This window comes from Tubulanus polymorphus, chromosome 4 (genome assembly GCF_964204645.1).
Source record: "Tubulanus polymorphus chromosome 4, tnTubPoly1.2, whole genome shotgun sequence".
Taxonomy (NCBI): Eukaryota; Metazoa; Nemertea; class Palaeonemertea; order Tubulaniformes; family Tubulanidae; genus Tubulanus; species Tubulanus polymorphus.
This window is the reverse complement of record NC_134028.1, coordinates 26629300-26655306: the sequence shown is the minus strand read 5'-3', so window position 1 is coordinate 26655306 and position 26007 is coordinate 26629300. Positions and strand designations below refer to the sequence as shown.

General features: G+C 38.1%; 1 protein-coding gene and 1 non-coding gene across 2 annotated transcripts; one reads left to right on the top strand and one right to left on the bottom strand.

The window, feature by feature from the left end:
* Window positions 1-1181: 1181 nt before the first annotated feature.
* Window positions 1182-1253, bottom strand: Trnaa-ugc (transfer RNA alanine (anticodon UGC)). The gene has a single exon. It is a non-coding gene; the product is annotated as a tRNA-Ala (tRNA).
* Window positions 1254-4880: 3627 nt separating this feature from the next.
* On the top strand, window positions 4881-23778 carry LOC141904523 (hematopoietic prostaglandin D synthase-like). The gene is made up of 7 exons (XM_074793115.1): window positions 4881-5016; window positions 6513-6540; window positions 11173-11324; window positions 16231-16323; window positions 16636-16850; window positions 18769-18819; window positions 20231-23778. Exons 1-7 carry the CDS (start codon window positions 4926-4928, stop codon window positions 20393-20395), a joined length of 795 nt encoding a protein of 264 aa, XP_074649216.1. The 5' UTR covers window positions 4881-4925; the 3' UTR covers window positions 20396-23778.
* Window positions 23779-26007: the final 2229 nt, after the last annotated feature.

The following is a 26007-nucleotide window of genomic DNA, read 5'->3' as shown; positions in this document are numbered from 1 at the left end:
CCTCTTCCTCGTCCCATTACCTTCCCTTCAACTCTTTTTTCTCATCCGTCTCTGTCTCCCCTCGCATTTGAATAGATGTGAAGACGAATGAATAAACAATCTTGTACCGAATCACCTCTAACCATGACACACGTTTTGCACGTATTCACCCACAAGTACTAATAACCCATTGATTGTCTCGATATCAACTACTCATTCATATTCATAATCTCCTCTTGGAATTAATATTTACATTAAGATTAAATCTATTCCGACTGTGCGCGTAAAACACGTAAATACTAAACTTAGCGAGAATCGTTAGTATGCGTGTAGTGGAATAACTAACAAAAAATCCGTTCAAAATCAAAAACAAACTACTGATTTACCTAAATCTCGGCGTTTATTTACTATTAATCCGCTGGGAAAACATGAAAATTGCGCAATTCTTAACATATTTGATTTCATGTTACGCAAAAGGATTTTCTCTTTGAACCCAATTACGTACAACTCGTTCTGTCCGCCGCACCCCTGGGCGATTGTCGCGGTTTAATCCTCTGAGCAATTTCATGCGCTATTCTGACACGAACTAAGATTAAAATCGCTTTTTCGGCCAGGGAAATTTCTTCGTGAAAACTGTTAGTGCCTTTTTCGTTTTGAGACTTGCTCTAATTCGGGTCATTGACTTGTGTAGTTTGACAGTTTGTTCCGACTTTATCCGTTACACCCTCTCTCCCTCCCTTACACCCTCTCTCCCTCCCTCAGTTCACCTCGCTATCTCGCACATTGTAATATCTGCGTGACTTATGAATAACGGGCTAGATTGATTAGTGCATTGTGCGTAGTCGATTTTAAATGAGAAACAGTTCCCGAGCCGTTGTCGTCTATCAGTCGCCGCTCTCTCGATCAGTTTGAATAGAAAACGGGAATTCTATCTTCGACTGTCAAAATAGTCTCAGATTACATACAGAAACCCGTACACCGAGCATCGACCATTTTCATGTGCGCGGAAGCTAATCATCAAGACGAAATGCATCTTTAGGAATAAAGAACTAAAGGTCGTTTTCCAACACGATATAAAACGGAATATACGTACTATAATTAGTCAAGAGTGATGCCGGCAGATTGTTCAACCACAGGTAGGCAAAATTATTAGAGCCATTGAACTACATTCGACAAAATAGGATCTCACAGTGCCCACGACTTGGAGTTGCGGGGTTTCGAACCCCGGGCCTTCCGCATGCAAAGCGGACGCTCTACCACTGAGCTACAACCCCGCACGACAACCAACAGCACACGTAGATTTCCTGAATGTCATATGTATAAATATATATGGAATATATGAAATCACGCGACAGCTGCTGCTGTTGCTGTCATACATGACGGTTTGCGCTTAGCTATTTATTTTTATACAAACACTGAAATATTAGTGTCCTGTAAGTAGGAAGGAAACGGCGCAGTCGATATGAAACAGTTTCTACAATGCTGGATTTTCCTCAACAGGCTATATATATATATATAGCCCGATCTGCTATTTCTAAGTTTAGTTTATCTGTTTATCGGGGTATAATCTAAAAATAGTTTAACAATTATATTCATGCCTTTGATTTACATTAAAATGTCCAAGCTCAGCTGTGTATTGTGCGTCGGCTTCTCTTGTGATCGGCCGCGCCCCATGAGTCCTAATTATCGGGGAAATTCTAGCAGAAATATGAGCAATTCAAAAGTGTTACACCTAATACGGTCCTATTGATTGAAGTGGTATGGGGTCGTTATATTTCGGGGTATCCGGTTCGTTTTGGTGAGAAAAAATACATACACAAAAATTCAAATTCAACTTCGGTGCAAATACCCTTTTTTACATTTTCATAATCACGAGAAACCTGAATGAAAAATAGTTTTTTTTCGTCGCCGTTGTCGAGTACCTTTTCAATTTGAGTGTTTTGAAAATTAACATGACGTGTTCGGTTTGAATCGAGGCGGTTTTTTTCAGCTGGGGGCGACGCATTCATTTCGCTTACGAACGAACATACCTTTTGTCGGTCGATTCACTGAACTCATAATGAAAGGAAAGAAACTTTAACAAAACACGTTTAAATTCGGGACCACGCACGGAAGAACTATGGTTAATTCATTTAACTGGATAATACTATTGTCTGTATGCCCGCGGTGAACCTGTCAACGAGCGACGTCAGTAATACCGTCCTTCATTTCGCGTATTCATTCCTTCATTCATTCATATAAGGCATATTTTAATATTTGACAAAATTAATGTGATTTCGTCGTCGTCTACGGATTGATTTTAGCTAACGGTCTGTACATATATATCAAACATACATACATACATACATACATATATATATATATATATATATATATATATATATATATATATATATATATATATATAAAGCGAATATTCTAAAACGCCGCTCTGCTAGTTTTAAATGGATATTTCATTATGTACGCACGTTTCAAACGAATGCAGGAAGAAACTAAAAACAATCGAAGTAAGTTTAATTTATAATCTGTAAAAAAAAGTTTAACACGTTCATTGAGACCACATCATTGTTGTGGTTCGTGAACATAGTCCGGTGAAATCATATTTTTCGCGGATTAATTGCGCGATTCATTGAAGTGCCACATCTGAGTGACAGTTTTATAGACGGACAACCTTTACTGATATATCCTTAACGTATCGTTCCGAATCAACATCTGATCATAAACTCGTGTCTAAAAGTGCATTAATTTGCATTAATCAATTAACGTGTATCACGCGTAAATATGTTATATTAAAGTTGTTTTTAGTAAATCGTTTTTTCTTCGTTCCATAATAATTTGATCGCAAAATTCATAAATTGATTGATATTGAAAATAACGATTTGATTCCAGCAAAATCGTCTCAGGTCTTCAAGGTCATTTCAATGTCATTTCTTAATCATGAACACAGGCCTACGTTGATTTGTTTTGCATATTACAAAAAAGAACGCCTCGAAACCAGGGAATCGTCCGCTGTTAGGCTATCTCGTGTTGGGATTATATTTTTTCGTCATTTCGAGATCAAATATGTATTGTTTATAAATGTATCTAGTCGAACGTTTGGCATCTTAAAGATTTGAGAAAGAGATTTTTTTTTTAACAAAGTTATAATATCTCGAAATGATAAAGATTGCGATACATCGAGAAATCGTTGTCTTCGTTTGTTGACATTTGTAGTTTTAGTTTGCATTAAAATACGATAAATATGTACCGGATAACACTGTGGGGAGGGTGGAGGACACTGTGGGGAGGGTGGAGGACCTGGTTTACACAAACCACTCTCTCAAACACGGTCGTCGTCGTCGTCGTCGTAACCGCTATAATTTGTCGTTTGACAACAGGTGCTTGGAAGTATAGTTACATTGTTTTACTCTTAACGCACAGATAACACTCATTGATTCGAGAGTTTCATCGGGGGTCATCGAGTGCACTATTCCTTCATTGGCGCAGTACTCATTCCAGTACGGAAAATGAAGATATATATATATATATATATATATATATATATATATATATATATATATATATATATATATATATATATATATATATATATATATATATATATATATATATATATATATATATATATATATCGTTGTTGTGTAGAATTTGCTGGGTAGAATTCCCGCGGAACCCAGAGAAATCAGTGTTGGGAATTTTCTAAGGAATTCATTCATATCCACGTAATTCACAACAAAGTGAAAAAAGGCTCGCTAGTGAAATAAAGATATTTTCTAAATCAATCCCATGCACTGGATCTGTCATATATGACGATTTACGTAGCTTCCCGGGGGTAAAACTTGATGTGTACTCAGTGACCACACTGGTGCTGTTTGATATTAACACCAAGTGAGAGAAATTCCTGGTCTCGTCTCTCGGGAGAGGGGAGGTCGAGTAACTAATCGTCACACTCGAAGCCCCTAGAAATACACGGTAAATGTCACAAGTTTGCAATCTTAAACACTATAAGTATTGTCATATCAAATGTGTCATTGAGTCGAGATAAACCACCTATTTTAAAGGTCTGCGTCTCTCGGTGACTTAGTTTTAATTTCGAGTTCGGGCGTCGAGTGTGTGTCATTGTGAAGCGCGACTCGGATTTGCAACAATGGGTTGTGGAACGTCTTCATCAACCGTCAGTCCGGGTAAGAGCCCCGCCCAACATCGGGCGCTTTGTTTTTTGTTTTTTTGTTTGTTTTCTAGACATGATCTGAGTATTTTATCAAATATTTGAGATTTCTTTTCGGTGTTTAAGAACATAAAGGAGTTTAAGGTACAAGTTGTAAAATACTTTTCAAACGAGTCAGCAAAAACGAGAATGCTTTCAAATTACGGAATCCTTATCAACTTTTATCAGTTCTAACACTTAACGAAACTTTAAGATACTAACTGCAGTTCAGCACAACACGACTGCCTTCATCTGAAACTTGTCTGAAAAATAGAATTTCACCGTAATAACATTCCGTTATAATGTCCGTATTCGAGAATGATGTAAGAAATTTCGAGAACTCACAAAAGAAGTATTTGAATCGCATCATACCGTGACCTCGATCGTTAGGTACTTTGGAAATAGGGGGTACCCTGATTCTGCATTGAATGACGCTATATAAGTTTCTAGAAATTCCTCGTGTGAGAAGATCTTTCCCGAAGAATCAACACTGGGGGTCATTATTGTCTTCCTCATTCTCTCTTCCGCTAACCCGTGAGGTCTCCGTAACCCCTTCCGTTTGCACCAACACTCGCGCGAAAGTTTAGTGCGAGCGAGATCCCACCTGCAGCGAATCGCAGGCAGTCAGTGAGTCGAGTGTATATAACAGGACGCGCACAGATACCAGTAACACACACACACAGCGCGCACTCGATCGCGAACGTTTCTCATCTCCAATCCACACGAGGTTTTCAATCATATGCGGGAATTTACAAACAACGACAAAATGAATATGATTTTGGAACCGCGTCAACATAACCACCATGTATTCACGCCAGCCTCTAACACACGTGAGTAGAAGTTTCATCTTCGTGAGACGTATGAACAAATCATCTATTTTTTCACGTGTAATGAAAAGCATTTCGCGACAACGCGGAGCTTAGTTTTCCGTAGTTCAAAACAGTTATTCACAATCAAAGTCGTTATTGTTCGCCTTGAAAATTCGTAAGGAGAGATCGTCGAAATAAAATATCTGATCTGATATCTTATCTGCGAAGATGTTTTCGTAACCTCTTTATATTTAATCGAATCGGTTAAATATACTTGAATTCAATATCGCTTTTGATAGATACATTTTGAAATACTCGCGATCTTACACCTCACATTCCCTGTTTATTAAGCATAATTCCGACGAAACGATTTGAGAATGTTTATAAGAATCACATTTTATATAAAGGTCGAAACATAAATCCGTACGATAAGGCTATGGAATCAGTTCAACGGTCTTAATTTAGTAAAATCGTCATGAGGTGCGTAAATCATTCATTAGATACAATTCTCGAACTTAATTGAACCTTTGATTCGAAGATGTTGTCGACAAGAACAAAAACTGAACCACTCATATTTTATGTCCAGTTAAACTCATTATACGCGCCCAGATTGGCATCAAATACAATCAACATTACGTAAATAGTGTCAGTGATTTCTCGAGTTTGATGATTCTCTCGCGTATTCGTTCAGTAATCACATCTAACACTGTGATGTCGTTGGGCAGTAATAGTAACGACCTCCAGGGCTCGATTATGTCTAATTTACAGTCGTTTGAGGATGGGCAATGGTGATGTCATAATTCGGGATGTTATGCAGTGGATGTAATCGAATTTGTCATTCCGCTAAATTTTATAAATCCTTGTACGGATATTTGCGTGTTCAGTCCGGGTGTAGGACCCGTATTATCTCTACCTGTCGATGAAACAGCGCCGGAAAGTTCCAATTAGGTTCCTCATACCCCCGACCAAACGTTCTTATACGATGAGCTACACGCAAAGGGAGTTCCACAATCAACTTTTTATACTCCCGACTTTAGAGAGCTATTAATCAACATTTATAAATGATGGATTTCTCCGGAAAGTGGTAGAGTTGAATCTCGGACATGAACATCGCGTCTCTATATATTCGTATTCGTCGGTTCGCCTTTGAAGAGACAGATTTTCCATTTATCAAAATAATCTTACAAGCATTCCTTGTCTGATATCGCCTCGGAGGGGGGAGGCTACTGCTTATTGCATTCTAACAAGGCATATCGAATCTTTCCAAGACGACCTCAAGATCTTCGATATGTTATTACATCAACGTATCTGCATTTGAAAAAAACGACCGTTATCATCTCGGCCAATCAGCGGACGGGATTATGGTGACGGAGCGATCCAATCAACTATATCACATTCGCCCGTGTCACGTGGTTGCCTAGAAAGTATATGATACTGAAAGTTTGATGCTAATAATTCACAGTTGTTTTGTTAAACTCAAAGTGAACTTCATCGTGTTTTTATTTCTTATTTCACAGTGAACGGAACTCTCGTAGCGACGGATAGGTAAGAACAGATTTTTCTAATATCTTTTTTAATTTTTTCATTCCATTTTTTCAATGTCTTCAACAACTATATAACCGACAACACGCGGACGGTGGAACTGGATTCTGATATGTAGATATCACTCATTATTCGTGGGAGGTTAAATCATTCCTTCTACTATACGAACGTTTTTGTTTTTCCGGTAAAATTACTTGATGCGAACAAAAACAATAATCACCATCGGGTCCTGTACTCTTAACACGTGATGCTCTCTGCAGTCAAGGTCATCGTGTGTAAAACGTGGTGCTGAGTTCGGGGAAAGTACCTTTTCAAGTAAAAAGTGTTAACTGTGTGGTGTTGAACTTAGAAAAACACACAGTTTCTGTTGGGGTTCACCTTTAAAATTGGGTTTTTCTAAAACTAACTGTCGGGATAGTTCTGGAAAACACATAAAACTGGTGTAATGTTTAGAATTGGATGAACTACGTACGTATATAGTCTAGCGTGTACGCCCAAGGATGAACCACAGTTTTGACATTGGGTGTTTGAGCCCTAACACAACATATGGTGGACATATTATTTCCGAGCTCCAAATCGTGAAGTGTCGACACATAGGTCGTAACTAAATACACAATGCCTAATCTACAATAGACAATTGTTTAAAGGTTAATCGAGTTGTTTTATTTGATAACGCGAAACATTTTTTGTCGATAGCCTTATATTTAATCAATGCTGATAAAACTCGTGTTTACTCCACAACGCTGTCATTGATAATCATGAAAAATATGATGTTTTGTATTTCGAATTAGACCGCGCCGAACATGTAACACGACCACCAGCCCCATCCGGATAACAAAAACACAAAAAACCGTTGCGGCTGCAATATTTATATATCTAACTTTGTTGAACCTTCGCTTTCGAATGAGTTTAAACTACCAGAGGATAAAACTGTATATAAAGGAAATTAGTTGCAGGTAGTCACCCCCCGTAGATTTAGCAAATAGTTGCATTCGCCGTGCTTTTCGCTAACGGGTTCAATTCGATCCAAGTCGAACATTTTATACGCGTATCAAATAGTACTTTCGAATATTTTATTTCCCAACGAATTTGGTCTAAATGAGGAACACGCGAAGAACGGAATACTTCACTTAATTGTGTTTTATTTCGCGTACGCGCCTGATTGACCGCCGACTTATTTCTACCTGTCTGTCCAACCATTATAACCTCGTCGTTCATTCCATTTACAAGAAAACGCCGTTTTTACGATCGGATCCCGGAAGGAAATCCGTTTGCGAATGAAAAGCGATTTTCTATTTTTCTATGCGTATTTATTTTTTATATCTCAGCAATGATAGTGGTTAATTGCTGAGTAATTGAAGTGTTATCGCTTACTCGCTGATCATAAAACTACTGTTTACCAGCCATAAACCTGACGTTCATTCATCCAAACAGCTTACATGCTGACTCGCGTTATAAACTTCGACCTTGACATTTCTCTTTCGCGTATTTGTTTATATTTACATATTTAACTACCCGGATGTATTAGTAAACGCTCGCTATTGAAATCAGCGTGGAGGCGTTCTGATTACGTCACACACAACCACAACTCATCGGCAATTCCCGGAATTTTCCGATATATAGTCAAATAAATCAGATTTTGACGCGACGGACGCGACAAATTCGCCGAATGTCTGGCGTGCGGTTTGATCAGTCTGACCGACTTTTTCTAGTTATAAACATCTCATCCAATGTTTTTTGCAAACAGAAAAAATGATTTTAAAAAAGAAGTAGTATCCAGTTTTACAGTTCGCGATTGAGATTTTACTCTGTATAAAGGAAAAACGTTGGAAATATCTCATTTCCAAACCGATCGGGATCAGCGACCAGTTGTGTAAATTGTTATAACTAGTTGATAACAATTCATAAAACACTATATCTGTGTTGTAATGTGTAGAAAATCCCACAATTATAACGAAAAACTTATTTAAAGTCTCTTTGTTCTGGATTGTGTTCATATATATTTCACAATTTCTGTTGTATTCCTGAAGATGACTATTAGAATATAATCGAAACGTTAGATAAACTACCACTAGCTCGATGTAACATTTTCCGGACTTCATATTATTTTTTCGTTTATATTGCGGGGCGATGTTAAACTAGAACATCGTCACCTAAAACTAATGAGAATCGTCTAATAAGAATTACTGAAATTACAATGTGAAGCTGTCGTGACTGGCAGCTCGCAATTTGACAGGTTTGACCCTATGTAACGCAGATGTAATTGGCTCGTTACTCTAATTGGACGAGCGATTACTGTGAATTAGTGTTGGTCATTTCACCGCGCGTGGTTATTATCACTAGCGAATGATAATTCTGATAATTCGTCTAGTAACATCCGGATCACGAGATCGATATTGTACGAATTCCCAAAATACCCAATCTGCTAACGGGCTATTAGGTTCGAGAAAGGCCGCTATAGGCTTAAATGGTTTATTGAGTAAGAAGCGAAGTCCTCGATTTATTTTTGCTGGATATGATATTGATGCCGTTCAGATACGGAGAACGATTCTTAGAAATTATACATTTAATGGTTGTACTTGACACAGATGACGTCTGTTAATAGATTGCCGCGTATTCCTTGACTATTTCCGCAAGGGCCATAAGTAAAGGAGCAGTTTAAGAGACTCTTGATCAAAATGCGAGAGGAAGAAAAGAGCTAAATATACGAGAAAGAGAGATGAGGCAGTGAACGAGAGGAATTCATTGACCTTGACATTCAGTCGACGAATGAAATATGCAGCATTATTGTATTGTGGATGATGCTAATGGTGGTGGGCGATGGTGTTTTTTTTTCGCTTGAATTGTGATGTTCTGCGTGTATTCATTCCGACAGTTTATAAGAATAACATCACCTTGAACACCTCGTATCATATCTATATATTCTTTATACTTCGAGCGTCGACATCGCGCGCGTGGAAGCCATCAGGCGTTTAAAAAAAGACTTAGAATACAAAGGGTCAATGTTTTTCACGCTCGATCTGATAACACTAAAATGAAATGATATCTTGTTTCTTCCATTTGACCGGGTCACTTTTGTAAACTATAATAATTCGTAATCAGCTCATTTCTATAACTGCCGGGTCGGTTATTGTTGAATTAATCATGATTTTTTTAAATAATGTACAGGGCAGATAGGCGGCTGGGTCAACTTTAAACTCAGCGGACCGGAGAAACAAGGTATCAATTTTCTTCGCCTAAGATTCGATTTAAATTTAAACGATGTGAATTCGACGATCCGATTTCAAAATGTGACACGAGGTTTCACTCCCGGTAGCACCGTTAAGGCACGACCAATGAGCATTAGTTCTAATCAAATCAATTTAACTAAATTCAAGATATAAAAGAAAATAAACTATTGATTCAGCTGATTTTCTTGTTTTACTTTTTTATTTCGAACTAAAACTAATACAATTCGGTTTTTTTTTCTAAACTGTTTTACTTCACGCTAAAACTAATAAAATGCGGTTTTTAGTTAAAAATAATTTCTGCCCCAGACGAGGAGGTGTGCATACTACTTAAAACGGAAGTCATGACGTCAACATTCTGACAGGCTGCGCTGCTGATAGGGCACTCTCTTTACTGGTCATAAATTACTTCTTACAGCGCATTTCCTGCCCAACGTCTTTACAGTGACGGCCGTTTCCCGCTTTTAACGTTTGAGCAGCAATAAAAGAAAACTTTAGATTTAATTGCGTTTTGCTGTGAATTGACGTAAACGACTCATTCATTTCCTCGGCGGTTTTTCTATAAATAGAAATGCGAAGAAGAGATTTTTTGAAATAGTTGAATTACGTCGCAAAGAAAACGTAGAGAAAAAAAGGGATATGCCGAAAATCTCCGTTTTTTGTTTTTCTCGGCCAGCGGGGGTACCTTCAATTCCTGGAAGTGTTCATGATCCGCGGCGCTTCGAAGGCGAGGAATTTTTCATTTCTCGTCGAATTTTCTGCGCAACAAGCGGAGTAAAAACAAACAATTGATAGTCGTGGGGTAATATTTGAGATAAGATATTCGTTACTCGTTCTTGATCCAGTTGTTGCCCCCGCGGTGAGAAAATATAAAAATAGTTCGCACAAATATTTCAGATATGTGTTTTAAGTTGTAGAACAACGAGTTGGTTAAAATTGTTGCACTTTTAAAGACGCAGAAGGTCATCGTGCACGCTTCCCTCCACCAACGAAAGTATTCTGACCACTTCGCACTTTTCTCATATTTCTGTAACGTTCCCCGGAATTGTCTGCATGTTTCCAGCTATAACCGCATATTTTGTATAAATGGCCTCCATTTCACCCGCCACAAAATCCTCAGGGGTTCCTTCTACACCATCCGCGTTCTCTGCTCGTGTTGAGACGAACGTTTGCTCCAAACACTCGGATGAGAGATGAGCCTCGAACAATGTATTCAGATTTGGGATTTAATCCGACAGTTCCATATTGTAGGTTCGCTAACCTCGCGATCAAGATTAATCTCAACTGTCACATAGAACCCGTTAATAATCAGACCCCGACTTCAGAGAAAGGTCACTACTATACCGCGCCGTAGATACCACTTTCATATCATTATCATATCGTGTTTTATCATATTTTTTTGTACTAGGCAGAAACATCGTAAGATGCCAACCAAATACCGTCTGTTATATTTCAACGCACGAGGAAGAGCAGAATTGGCGAGGCTGATATTCGCCGCCGCAGACGTTGACTACGAGGATTTCCGATTCGAGAAAGAAGAATGGCCGGCGATTAAACCAAGTAAGTCATAAAACCGTCGATGATCAGGTCCGTGTTGTGGAATATCGTTGACCGACCGGTGAAAAAGGTACAACTCGACCTCATTAGAAATATAGGGGAATTTTAGATGCCACTCATCATACGGATCCAAAACTATAATCAGACAGTATTAGGTCACATTTTAGGAGAAAGTTCTTGCCCGGTATCAGTTCTGAAATGGGGGTAATCTAAATGATAGCATTCCGAGAGTACTAAGATTTGATTTTGACTAGACTTGGTGCTGGGTACCAAAATATTAGACTCGCCCTTTTATTTCACAATATTCTAAATAGTTCATGTTTTACCGATCTAAATGGCTACAGAACTTGGTTTCAATTCAATGATAACTAAGTATAAGCTGAATGTATCAGTATCCGATTCCGATATTTCCAGGCTATCACAATTGCGTTTTTCATATCAAGACTCTACAAAGAAACTCAAAGAATGAAGCATGATGTTTGTAATAGGTTGAATCAAATTTTTTCGGCCACTTTCCCGTGTTTATTCGGGTCTTTGGGTCTTCTATGTATAATAGTAACCACGTGTCTAGTATCCCACCCACGTTTCCATATAACAATAGAATCAGTGAAGCTTCAATGGAATTTTTATATTCAACAAGTGCTTGATCAACCGGGGTCAAATAAATAAACTATTAAAGCCAGTTCTAAATTAATACTTACTCTCAACGGAATATTCATTGATATACATTGTGTAGTTTTGACCTTGAGGTTGTCTAATGACCTTTCCAGAAAAAAAACTAATCTAATTGTCTTTCACAATTATTGATGCAATCAGGAAGCGCTGACACATTTTATCGATGTCAGGAGTTTTGTATATTTGTATCTTGTATCGCGAATATAGATGGAAAAAAATGTGAAATGGATTGCAACGCGCAGCTCAACTGAACATCTGCAAGTGGAATTATACAAATCTAAACTTGTGAAATTAGAAGAACTGTAAACTACATAGAACATACTTAAATTTGAAAAAAAACACGTAAAAAATGTCCGCGTGACGGTCTTCTTTCTACTGATGACGTTGTGCACATCCTCTCAAAAATAATTATCAAAATTCATTAGAAATAAATAAAGAGTTATGAAATTTGATTACAAAATGAACGCCAAAATTTATAATTTTAAATGCTATTTTGAGATACCAATATTGACGACGTAGTGCACATCGACTCACACGGAACCCCTTAAATAACGTATACTAGGATGAATATAGTTGAAACGATTTTTACGGCATCAAAAAGATATTATTTGATCATATTCGTAATACGAAATTCATTTGCTGTTGCTAGCTTAAACGCTGCATGGTTGTCTATACGGGCGACAATGAGGCAATTCCAGGAACTACCTCCTACAACAGCAGCCCCTGGTTATAAGATGTAACTGACACCAATGCGATTTCGATAAATACGTTGCTTGATAATATATCATTAGTTCAAAACTAATAATTCTATTCATCTCGTACTGATTTTACCTTTGCGGTAGAAAGGTTCACGGAGTACTTGGTACTGAAGTATTGTTCAGAAGTAGAGTATTGTGACTGGATGAGTGACTGACGATTAACTCCGTGGGGTGGTCGTGTCCTCCAAGTCGATTTGCTCTGTCAGCAAGTTGATCCAGTGCAAATCAGTATTTAGTGACCCAGCGGACACAAACAAGCGGAGCTGTCATAGTCAAGTGATAAAACCACTGTCCATGTTTATGGTCGTGTTTTCCGTATCGTGAAGGACATCGTTGACTTTAGAGGCCTATCAACAAGTGTCGTTGATTATGCCTGTTTGTAAACAACGGTTCTGCGGGGACGTTGTCGAGTATTGTCACGTCTCCTAAAAATGGCTTAGCAGCAGTTAATGACAGCTTAATCATAACGGATAATTTATTGAATATATTAAGTGCAAATGCGTTATATTCGACACGGGTTTGTACTAGCTATAGCTACCAGCTGTAATCAACACGTAAAAACATCTGATACGCATAATATGATTTGTATTCTGTCCTTCGATAGATCGGTTTACACAATCATAGAAACATTCGATTGATACGACTGAATAGTCGCACGAAAAGTACTGCTTTTATCGTGCCTTTTTTATTTTTCTAATATCCCAGGAAATAGGACCAAAATTCTACTGTTATCAGTGAATATTTGGCATTGGAATATTCAACATGTTTGACTAAAAATATCATTTCACAGCTTGCAGAAGTTCACTACTGGAATGTTTTATCGTCCAGTATTCCGGAATCCTCGTCCGTTCCTGTATTACAAGGTGTTTTGACGATTTTTGTACTAATAGTTATAATCGGAAATGAATCTCAAAGTCAATCTTTATCGACAAATGTTGAGTCCGCATTTACGACAAGAAAACTAAGGTTTTGAAGTTTATTGACGCCTTGAAAAATAACACATTGTCGACAATAGATGATATAAAACAAACACTAAAATACTCTAGCCAGTTCAGCCCCGATATATATTGACAAAGTAGTGCATCCTCTCAAAAAAAGCTATTAAAAATCTTCAAAAATTAAATGAGTTATGATTTATCACAAAATAAACACCTAGATTAACAATTATAAAAGTTGTTATTTTGAAACGCCAATATTGATGACGTAGTGCGCTAGGAATCACACAGAACTCACATACTCGGTATCAATGTATATAAACCTTATTGTAAAGGTTTTTACGGCGTCAAAAAAAGAATTGAATCCTAGAATACTTTCTAAATTTCAATGTTTCGTGAAACCGGACCCGACTGATATCTGTATTCGTTTTAATTTCATTACACATAATTCTACCGAGGTAAATATCTAACGCGGAGGCGACAGTACAGCGCCTTACCGCCTCCCACAAGAAAACTCGCGCCGCGAAGTATTTCACTTTTAAAATTCTTCACCTTTTTACATATTAATTATAAACCACCACGGCGATATCTGTTAAGTTATTCTATACTCGTGAACCGCGTAATTACGAAAATACGCTTTTCCTGGAATCAGGTTTTTTATCCATTATACATATGAAAGACTAATCTGCTTCGTGTATCACTCTTTCTCTCTCTTTCTCTCTCTCCCTCATGCTGTATTTTACGCTGTTTTTTTTTCTATATTTGATTAGCTTTTTACGCACCTGGTAATTATTATTGGCCGCGGTTTTAATCGAGATCGGAATGCGGAAGAATACGATAATTATACAACAGTTCGCACCAGGTGATCTTTGATCCCGTTACGAATATCGCTGTAAATCGCGACCGACAAATGAACGCGTAGTGCGCCTGATATGTGTTCATAACTGATTAATAACAAAACACGAATATAGAAAACGGTTGACTTAGAAATTATCACGAGTCGGCAACGAAAGAGCTTATTAAATGATAATCAAGGGTAACAACCTCCGTACTGGGCTAGAATGGGGGGATACCTATAGGCCCGTTTCACAGAACGACTTATAGTTTCATTGTTGTTGTTGTTGTATTATGAGTATATAATGAAACTGTTTGGCTCTCTCTGGCCCAGTTGCACAATCTTGACCTAGGTCAGAGAGTGCTCTTAAATCCCTTAAAACTGGTCCCTCATTGTTTTTAGATAGGCTTCAATACAATCAGGGTTATCTTGTGGTTACATCACTAGATAACCCTGATTGTAAAACTGAACCCTTGGATGTACAGCCGATGATTCGACATGAGAAATATCATCTTTACAGCCCGTTTCCCAGCCCCACATCGAGTAGGGTCCTGCGCTATTTTTAAAACTGATAGAAATTGGTTTTGAAATTTGCTCATAGAATTGATTCGTCGAAGTGTCAGATGCTCCTTCAGCTGTTCTTCATCATTGTGGGTCTCTCTTCAAATGAATGATAGTCGGTCAAAAGATGTTTTTGACGATGTTTTTCGGTGCACAAGACACCGTCAATTTTACCAAGGTCTCTGTCACCTCGGCAGATAGCACGCGCACGCACACAACGTACTTCTGTCGTCACCGCTTGACATTTAGTTCAATATTTACCGTGTTTGATGCTAAACTGATAAAGTGACGTTGTCTATTCAACTAATGGGAAATCACTGTGGATATCTTAAGTCGACGGCACGTAATTAGTGCTCCAGGCGGCGATAATTAGTGCTCCAGGCGGCGGTGACGACAGTGACTCTCTCCCCAGGTTGTCAAAGTGCTACAACTTACGTATCAATAATAAAATCGAAGAAACCATGGTTTGCGCTCATTGCATCCAGTACCACAGTCACAGTTCTGAGTTAGAATTAGTTCATTTTCAGTAACGTTTGTTATTCATTTTCGGTCGGATTTGCCCACTGGGAATTTCGACTAAATCAGACAAAAATTAAATTATTTTCTCTGACTTGTCTATCTATATTTCCCTGTGCTCATCTCAAACTTCGCTGACCTCAGACCAATTTCGCTGGTCCAATTTTGTTCGAATTAGGTGCGGCTTCGAGTCAAACCTATATTGTGCAACTGGGTCCCGAGATTTAGATGCTTTTGAATTTGTATCGAATCCTAAGGTAGGAATGCTACTCCGTGATTAAGTATCGATAGGGAGTGTTTTATTTTACTCCACGATAATATATATCTGTATTAGATTATGCCGTTGTATGTAAGAGGTTGATTTTACCGGCGGCGCTGGTGGAGTTCAACTCTCCAACATCCACGCCTTCCGCCCCGCGAGTAAACCACGTGATCACGTAACCACGTTACCATTATTGTCGATAAAATTACGTACGAAAAGACAATGTACGGCATCGTAACCGACAACTCGACCTTGGAATATTGCGACGACTACAACCTTTATCAAACCTGCATATTTAAATGAATGGCTTAATCACGAGTCTGATACGAATTACTGACCGTTCGTTTTTTTTTCTTATCAATTGCAGCGTTGCATTTTGGACAGGTACCGATCTTAGAGGTTGATGGCAAACAAATTAATCAGACGTACGCAATAGCGAGATTCATAGCCACTGAACACGGTAATTATGCAAAACCACCAATTTCACCAGGTGGCACTAGTAGTTGCTTAGTAACTGTCCTTCAATTTTAATTTCAATTTTTTCTTTGGCTTAAACCATTTTCAGGGAAAAACTCACCAAACATCTTCTAGTACGGGCAATATCGTAGCTATTTGTGACTGGTTTCGTGATATTTGGGTTCGGGAGCCTCGAAACTCAGTTTAGTGTAGATTGCAAATAAACTAGTCTCGGAATACGGATACCAATTCATCTACACTCCAGCGGTCGGCTGATTGTACGCGCAGGGTTAATTGGTGTTAGGTTATGTTTCAGGACTGTCCGGTAGAAACAGAATTGAAGCCGCGCAAGTGGACGCGTTAGTCGACACACTAGAAGATATGATGAAACCTATACAGATAATATATTCAGAGGAAAACAACGAAAAAAGAGTGAGTTTAATAAAAAGTCGTCAAACTCAGTACATGCCCTCTACTCTTCTCAGCCCACCCGAGCTTTATCAAACTTACCCCCGAATGTCGGCAACCCGGGTGGGATATGAACTGCTGACGTCATCGTTCAAGACAAGACCTACTTGTTTATAGTCTCTCGGCGTTATTGATGGGCTAAAAAATATTCGACTCGATAAAAATTCGAAGAAGCGCTTCAGATCAGAGAAGGCTTTATAGTTTACACGTACCGCCGCGCCGCTACTGAACTTATTTATAGATAATAGACTAAATGTCCGTTAAAAATTCAAATTGATTGATTAATGATTGACAGGTTAATTACTTACAATTTCACGATTGTTTCTTGTCAGTTTGAACTCAGATGGTCCCGGCTAATTTCGCCGGCCTCTTTCTCGCGCGCGCAATCAGTGGCGGCGGCTGCTGCTGGCATTTTATTTATCGGCAAAGAATTCAAACATTTCAGGTTATCGTGTATAAATATTTGTGCACAAATCTGGGTCCGAAATGATGCATATTCAGTTTGAATAAATGTTTGCTCCTAAAACGTGAGATCTCTCATTCCGTGGACTTGACTGATTGCATCGAAATTACAAGACTCGAATAAACTAAATCAGCTCTTACAAAACTGGGACGGTTCTAAAATGCGCTCCGTGAAATGGACCTTTTGTCATTTTCTCCGACGATCCCTCCTTAAACCCATTCCCCAGCCGAATCCTACATTCAGAATCCACGGGATGGAATGACATACGATCAACTCTGATTAGGTTTTTAAATAGGGCTACATCCCCTATATAGCGGTGAAATCAGAACAAGAGGATTGATGATTATTCAAAATATTCCGCCTTTTGCACGGGTTTAAATTGTGGATGCTAGTTCCTCATTCACTTTGACCCTATTGTTTTAGTTGTTCGTGTTTTACCAGTTCCACGGTTATAGGTTAAGTTTTACTCGCGATAAAATTAGTTCCTTTATAATGTTTTAACTCTGGAGTCATTTTTCTCCGAGAACTGTTTGTGTTACTGAATTCACGCCATATGAATGGAATAAATTGCCTCGTTAAATGTCTACGGTTATTAAAATTCTTTCGATTTAAAATTTAACATGTGTGATACATCGATTTGACACGGTTTTTCCTGTTCCCACCTACACGCTGAATAAAATGTTATTATGACTAATCTTTTGATAACACCCCTAGAATATTTCACGCCTGGCAAAAAACCGACCGGGTTTAAATGTTTTGTTTTATTTTGATTCCTAATATAAACATGTCCTCGTAGATTTAAAATGGGCCAGCACTCGGCGCATTGGGAGAGTAATAGTTGAGAGGTACGGCGTGAACCCGCGAACTGCATTCCGATACTGGAGGTAATTACAGCACAACTACACAACTATCAGCTCGCTGCTACTGCCAGAACTCTTCACTAATTGTTCATCCTTACGATTCTAGCGCGTAGGATTAACAACAAACTAACGAACTCTCTTCTTCCTCGTGGTTAACCTCATCATTCATAATCAAACACAGTCAGATTGTTCCGAGTGTATTATTTCTACGAGAAAAATGCATCTTCAGTTTCAATCAGTCACTCATAAAAAGGGCATTTCGTCATCAACGACACTCAGGCCGCGTTCCACCAGACAATCCAGGATTCACAATATATGGACGTTTTTAGTTTGGTGTCGTTAAGACTGGACCGTAATATGTACCGTAATTTTGGGGACGTGGTTGTGGGCCGAACTTCACTCAAAGTCACTCTGCGAAATTTCTTCGAATAACATACTTCCTTTTCAGATACAGTGTGTTTTTTTGCTAAACGATAGTTTAGACCCCTCCAACATCACGATTACCTCCAAATATGAAACTAGTTCCTACTAAAAACCAATTTTTAATTTTACATAATTAGTTTTAATCTATAGTTATTTGTGTGTGTTTGTATTTAGGCAGCAAACGCGATCGAGCAATTCAAACAGATACAGCTAAACCGTACCTACAGAAATCTAGTATCTGCAAAAAAATATATTTCAATTAATGGGGTATCTAGTAGGGGACGATGTAAGTCGATATCATAGCTACACGCACGTAAACATGCTCAATCGTTTCACAACAACAAAAACATGGAGAAAACTATCTTCTCAAACGCGTATCACATTGATCGGATTAAATAGATTACAATTGGTATGATAAAGTGATCTGTTGCGTGTAAGCTGCAAAGACACCTTTAATATTCGCGTAATTATCGTTGTAGGATGAATATATTCCTGACGATAACGTGTTATCTACTTGATGTTTTGGTACTTTTACCGTATTCGATGATATGATGTCGTAATCTTTGACATCTTGAAAGTGTCATGCGACCTTACACTAATCAGTTCACGGCGTCTCATAGTGATGGCTCGCCGTAAAATGCTTATCGAGGCTTTGACAGGTGCGTGGCTAACGGACGATTCATACGTACTAGAAACCTACCAGACGAAAAGACTGATTAAAGAAGTGATAAAAAAATGAAAAACGGCCTCGCAAAAATGTGGGGAAATGCGACGATAAATTGATGTTTCGAATTATTAAATCACATTTGACGTGAAAATAAAGAATCATCAAACACATTTCTAAAAACGGAAAAATATGCTCACACGTCGAGTGAGGTCTGCATACGTGATCTTACTGAAATGTTCATCGGTCATCTATAAATGACGTCATATCTTACTGTTTCTGAATAATGATATTGTCATTCGTTGGAGTTTCACTGCTGAAGGCACGTCACTTAGATAGTATGTAACACAGGGCTTCATTGCAAAGTATACTGATAACTCAAAACTTGAAACATATCGTTGCTGTACCGACTGCACTGTTGTAATGGAATATAGAGCGATAGGGTCATCTAGAACGTTGAAAATTAAACCGTTCCGACTTTCGTGTTCGTGGCTTCTGTTACATAAACTGTTTGTTAATGTGGGACTTCTGCCCCGTCTGTACTTCGTCAGTTACTGCAGATAGATGTTTATAATTAGAGTGAGAGAGCGAAGATGCACCGATCGGCCCGGCCAGCACTATTCTGCTTGTTGCTCTATAACTTGTTTACCTACCACCACGCGTTGAATGCTGATAATAAATTGAAATCAAGTCGCAGTACAACGCGGTTTAAACAAACCCCGCCGTGTTTTAGCACTTAATCGAACTGAAATAGATCGGAGGCGCTATTTTTTCACCTCCTTCCGACAAAGTTTCACTCGTTGTTGTTGCTGTTTTTTTTTCGGTTTGTGATAATTGGCTTCTTACCATAGATACATATATGATTGATATCAAACGGGCAAACCTAGAAAAAAGATATCGATTAGTTTAAATAGGATGCTCGGGGGTTTCAAGTGCACGTTCAAATGTCACCGAGACTTCAAACAAAATGATGAATACAAGAAGGAAAAGGAAAGCATTTCGTATTGTAATGATTTATTCTTTTCTGTTTTAGTTAACGTGGGCAGATCTATCATACATAAACTGTTGCAGTTGGCTGTGTTTGTTCGTACCGAACGCGCTGGACAAATATCCGAAATTACGAGCGCTCAAAGACAAGATCGAAGGCCTTCCTCGCATCGCGAAATGGCTGGCAAATCGTCCGCAAACTGACTATTAGACCGGATACAGATTGTGTTCTCCCTTTTCTCTTTCTCTCGAGTATTTGGTGGTTTGACGGTGATGTCTGAAAGCCTGTCTCGGTCATTTCATCCAAATAAAAAAAATCAGGACAGTCAAAAAAATAAACGGGTCAAAATAAGACGGTTATACATATTTATGGGTTATACTGATGGGGAACCCCGAAATCTCTACTTCATTCGTGAATTCTTTTTACTTAACAAAAACGAGTTTCGTCGCCAATTTTAATCTCAATAGCTCTTAAACATTCGCTATTATTGTTCAAACTTATTTTATTTATATTTAATGCTATTTTCTATCGTGTTCGTTAAGTTGGATTTTAGGTATCGAAATTCAGGTTTTTGTATATCAGGTAATGATACATTAGTATATCACGTGAAATCATTGTATCATGTAAGAAACGAGTGATTATTCATATTGTAATTTTCATTTATTTTATCCATAGGCGTCGCCAGGGGGTGGTGTTTTGGAAAGTACGGACGAGCCCCTACATTCTAAAATCGTTTTTAGGTGACAAGGAAAACCCTAAGGCCATTCAGTGGTGGACCTGGGATGCTCAGAATGCACCAAAATTCATCTAATTTTTAAATTTATTCTGGCGGAGGTATCTCAGACCCCCCTCCCTCCCTCTTCTGGCGCTCGCAGATGATGACTGCGCCATCATTATCGGGCACAAACGCGTAGTGACCCTATGTTCCATGTGCGCCCCCCCCCTTTCCCAAACACTTGATCCACCGATGCCATTTCTGAAATTTCAAAATTATTCTGGGGGGGGGGCCGCCTCATATTCCTTCATATACACAGTGCATACATTCATTTTATAAATTCCCGGCAAGAATTCCCGGCGACGCCTATGTGTGAAGAGTCATTAACCATCTATTATTGAACGGCATTGATTTGATCTAATTGGCTAACAATCAGATAGTTTGGTGTGTACTCATATTGTACGTGTAGCCCTCTCCCTCCTCAACCTAAACGGACCTTTCGAGAAAAGATGGCTCTATGCATTAACCCATATCATCAGAATGAAAATGAATATTATCACCTAGGCTTTTGTTGACAACTTCTGTTTAGATGCCATATCGATGATTAAAACTTTATCGGTTGAATACCGTTTGAGGAAAATGGTATCCGGTAACGATAAAGTACTAGAATACTAAGGGCCACATCTTTTCTTTGAGGTTTTATACACCGAATGCTTACATTGAGATATAGGAAATAACAGAATTATGTATTACAATAAACATATATAAAGCCGTATATAGATAAGAATTTCTCAGGAATCCCAAAATAAATTCAACTACACAAGGAAGGGAAAACTGTTTAAAAATGCAACCCGATGAATATTATACTGACATTTTAAAGTCATTTCAGGGTAACGAGAAGGACTTATCTGTCGCTTCTGTTTTTATTTACAGAAAAGGCACCTCTTTTTTAAATTATCCGGATATTACGTGTTAAGAAGCGAAGCCGTGTGAGCTAAAATAATCTATAGGTAGCAGCACTGGTGGTCTGAAAACAGTCACACATCGATCTTAAGGTGGCCATCTTGGATGTTGATGAACAGATGCGAGGCTTGAGCAAAAATTCACACGGTTTTGCCATCGTAGACCATTTTGCCCTAATCTGATCAAGATCTCGTGTGATCCAAGATGGCCGCTTTGATATAGGTGTATTCGGACACTCAGTCCGTGTTGTGGCGGTTATATAAAATATCTTGATAAGAATGAGTTGGAAAGGTTTGTTTGTGCTAATAATCTATTCGACGTTTCGACTTTATCCTAAATACTCACCTTTAAGTATACTCATGGGCGTCCCTAGGGGGTTCGTTAGTTCGAACGAACCCCCTTTTTGAATTTTCAAACGTCGATGATTTGCTAAATTAGCGAAATAAAATCGATACATGCAAAGTTAACGGGAACCAGTCTATCTATCGGCCTCAGATTTTCTGGGGAGGACACCAAGGCTCCCTGAAAACGAACTCCTCCAAAAATATCCCGGAGACACCCATGATACTGTACTTAATTGAACTACTGAAGACGACTAGGATATTTTCGAAATGTTGTATAAAATAATTAGCTCAAGGAAACTTTTCGCACTCTGTTTTTAGTGTGGGATTTTGTAGCATATTCGCTAAGCGTCCGTCTTAAGAGTAATAAGAGTTTTATCGATCTTCATCGATATCTTTCCCGCGTTTGAGTATCAATGATTGATGTGTGTCGGTCAGGAACTTGTAAAAGAATTCACCTTTTGTTGAAATTATGAAAAAAATGACGAATTAAACCATGACAAATTTAAACCTCACAAAAGTAATAATCTAGTGTAAATAATGTACATAAAAACAGAGAACAAATTATCATATATCTATGTACTATGTATATATGTTTTATCGTTATTGGCTGATGCCACAACGCAAAGTGCCTTTCTGTAATGATAATCTAGAGATTTGAGCTGGTCATAATTCTGAATTAAACAGAGGACGGTTTCAATATCGACTTATTAACTACATTGTAGTCCAAAATGTTCAACAAACAATTTAAGTAGACTCTGTCACTCAGTACTTGTCAAAGTACTGAGTGTAGACTGCGCCAAAAAGTAGTCGGTGAATTTTACTATTTATTGGATTTATTTGGAAAAACTTCCCATTTTCTCGATTGTCAACTGCACAAAAGAAATATCGATAGTCTCATAAATGACAGGCAGAGTTTGCTGGAATCTCTATTGCGTTGCTGGTGGTCATTGGGCGTCGCCCGGAAGCCAATTGTATTGTATATTATATTAAATACATGTTATATATAATAGTGGACTTAAAACAAACGAGTGATTATAAATAGTATTTAAATGTTACTAAAACGCGGCCGTGTACAGAACTGGTCCTTATTAATCAAAGTATGTATCCGAATTGTGTATTGGAAATAACATTGTATTTTAAACAGCGCATCGTCTATGACGATGTATTGACTTGTAACGCATGTTTATCATCGGTCTCAGTTTCGGGCTAGGGCCAGTTACAACCGAAAAAGTTTAACTCAAATTGCTGATAATTACTATCGGTTATACTTCGTGTTTTCGATGAGGACAAAAATTGAAACCGATTAAACTTGTTCATGAAACTGGATCCGGATACACACCATAGTTAAATAACAATGCAGTTTTAATTGTCACTTTGTCAATTATATCTACAAGTTAAATTTAGCCAAATTATGAGCAACTGCCCCCTGAAAGTGTCTAGATTCTGTTTAATGGAAGATGATATAATTAATATCAGCCTATAAAAAAATCCGTCTTATTCCGAGTAGATGGAACAGTCACTAATTAAAACGAGTGGATATATTTACAGTTTGTCTTACTTTGATCAGTAATCGGCGAAATAAATTTTAATATATTGAAAATAATAAAGAAAAAGTTGTTGGATTTATATCACTTATTTCAGGTCGGTGAAATGATTCTGTTCCCTAAATATGTTGGAAAGACAGGTATAATAGAAGCGACTGTATCACAGTTCTCAGCGAGAAACTGCGCCACCTCTAAGGGAACGAGGGAGATTATAGAAATGTTAGTCGAAAAACGCCGATTGCAAAACACGTATGACGCCTAATCTAGAAAATTCAATGAAATCTACCTAATTTCTGAGAAAAACTTGTGAAACTTATTTCCGGCGGTTTAGCAATTTCAAAATAGGATTTGAGGCCGATGGAGATTTGAAAATGCTACGGTCCTTCGGGGGTCTTTTGTAGTTCACTACTAACCCCCTAGTCTTTTAACCCTCCTGGATGATGAAGATTGTTTGAATGAGCCGGAACCGAATTTCCAATTATGTACCTCGAATTAAACAAAAAAAATTCTGTTAACTCGACCGCCGATCACACAACTATATCTGTACTTCGATTTCCGATTTCAAAATCAAACCCCCTGTTTGGCTCCCGGCAGGTGTGTTGGGTCTGTAAGGGACACTCAATCGAAAAATCAAACGAAATTTACCAGCCAAATAAATAACGGGGACAATCCCTATTTTAAGATTAAAAAAACAACTCTCCGCTTTTTTGTTAGTATTGCTCATCAGTCATTCGAGCGATAGGGAATATATGAAGACTTTTCTCGAAAAGTTAAAAACTGTAAACCTAATGACAGCCAATTCCACTCGTTCGCCATCTAATGTGATATTTGGACACTACTCACACCGCGACATTGTTCAATTTATTGATATCAGAATTAACAATTTCAACTAATCAGTATTTCAAGATTTATACGAATATCCACTAAAACGAGGAATGAATGATGATAATTCCAACGAATCTCAGTGAAAGCCATATATTTAATGGATGTTGTTTTGTCACCGCGCCGATCACCTTTTTCGTGGTTATAGGAATCGCCTCATATATAATGATAATGACCGTGATGCAGCGTTATGTTTGATGCTCTATCCAATCCATTTTATTGACTCGTGATGTTCATCATAAACGAGATCAGAGTTTTTGTAATCCTGCGGGATGAATGACCAACTAACTGACCAATGATACGAGGACTATCATCAATCAAATCCACGCAGTGTCGAAACGAGAAAATCGTTGGAATCAACACGAAATCGAATGACAAAGCCCTCATTGACCCACTTACCGACGGCCATCAACGCTAGGCGACACAATTAACCGATTGATCATCGTGTCACGTTGCTTTTATTATATATTACATATAACGATACCTATCGCTTAATATTTTCCAATTATGTACTTCGAATAAAAAAAAAAATTCTGTTAACTCGACCGCCGATCACACAACTATATTTGTACTTCGATTTCCGATTTCAAAATCAAACCCCCTGTTTCGCTCCCGGCAGGTGTGTTGGGTCTGTAAGGGACACTCAATCAAAAAATCAAACGAAATTTACCAACCAAATAAATAACGGGAACAATCCCTATCCTCAGCGATCGTTATATTTATTCATTTAGAAAATAGGCCGGCCTCTTCAGTAACCTACCAAATGCGTTCATCATTTCACTCGCAATTTACGTTCAATTAAGATGGTTGATTTTTTTTTGTATTTTATTACGTGTACAACCGTCGTTAATGATAAACAGACATCGATGCAACCAAGAGGGTCTGAAAACGATCAGGGAATTCAAATTGTTTGCTTTAATCATTAGTTTTCTATCAAGTTCAATATTCCATATGCCGGGTGTATAGAGGTGACGTCGCGTCCAGTGTTTTATCATGCGGTAACTTCGACAATTCAGAGATATTTCTATAGATCAATATCTGAATGTAAATTACAACTAATGAAAGAATTGTCTGACTACGGAATGTATTTTTTTTTACTCATTATAGGTAAACTTAATCTGAACAGGCCCATCACCATGATTAAGAAGATGACGGAGACACCATAGGACGATGAAAAAAGGATGCTCGGTAATCTTAAGAAAGTTAAGTTGATACACATGTCAATTACGATTAATCAAAGAATTGTCTGTCTTCAAAATGTCGTTCTTTTACTCATTCCAGCTAAACATGAATCTGTAAACGGCCAGCATGAGATACATGAGCCATCTAGATCCTACCGACCAGAAGTGACCATCGAATACTCCAGCTTTAATT

Bases quoted from the DNA above. Each gene is read 5' to 3' on its own strand.
- LOC141904523 (XM_074793115.1), top strand. From the start codon at position 4,926: ATGCGGGAATTTACAAACAACGACAAAATGAATATGATTTTGGAACCG. The intron at 16,324-16,635 runs GTAATTATGCAA...GTTATGTTTCAG, and splicing joins ATTCATAGCCACTGAACACG to GACTGTCCGGTAGAAACAGA. The intron at 18,820-20,230 runs GTAAGTCGATAT...TTTCTGTTTTAG, and splicing joins GGTATCTAGTAGGGGACGAT to TTAACGTGGGCAGATCTATC.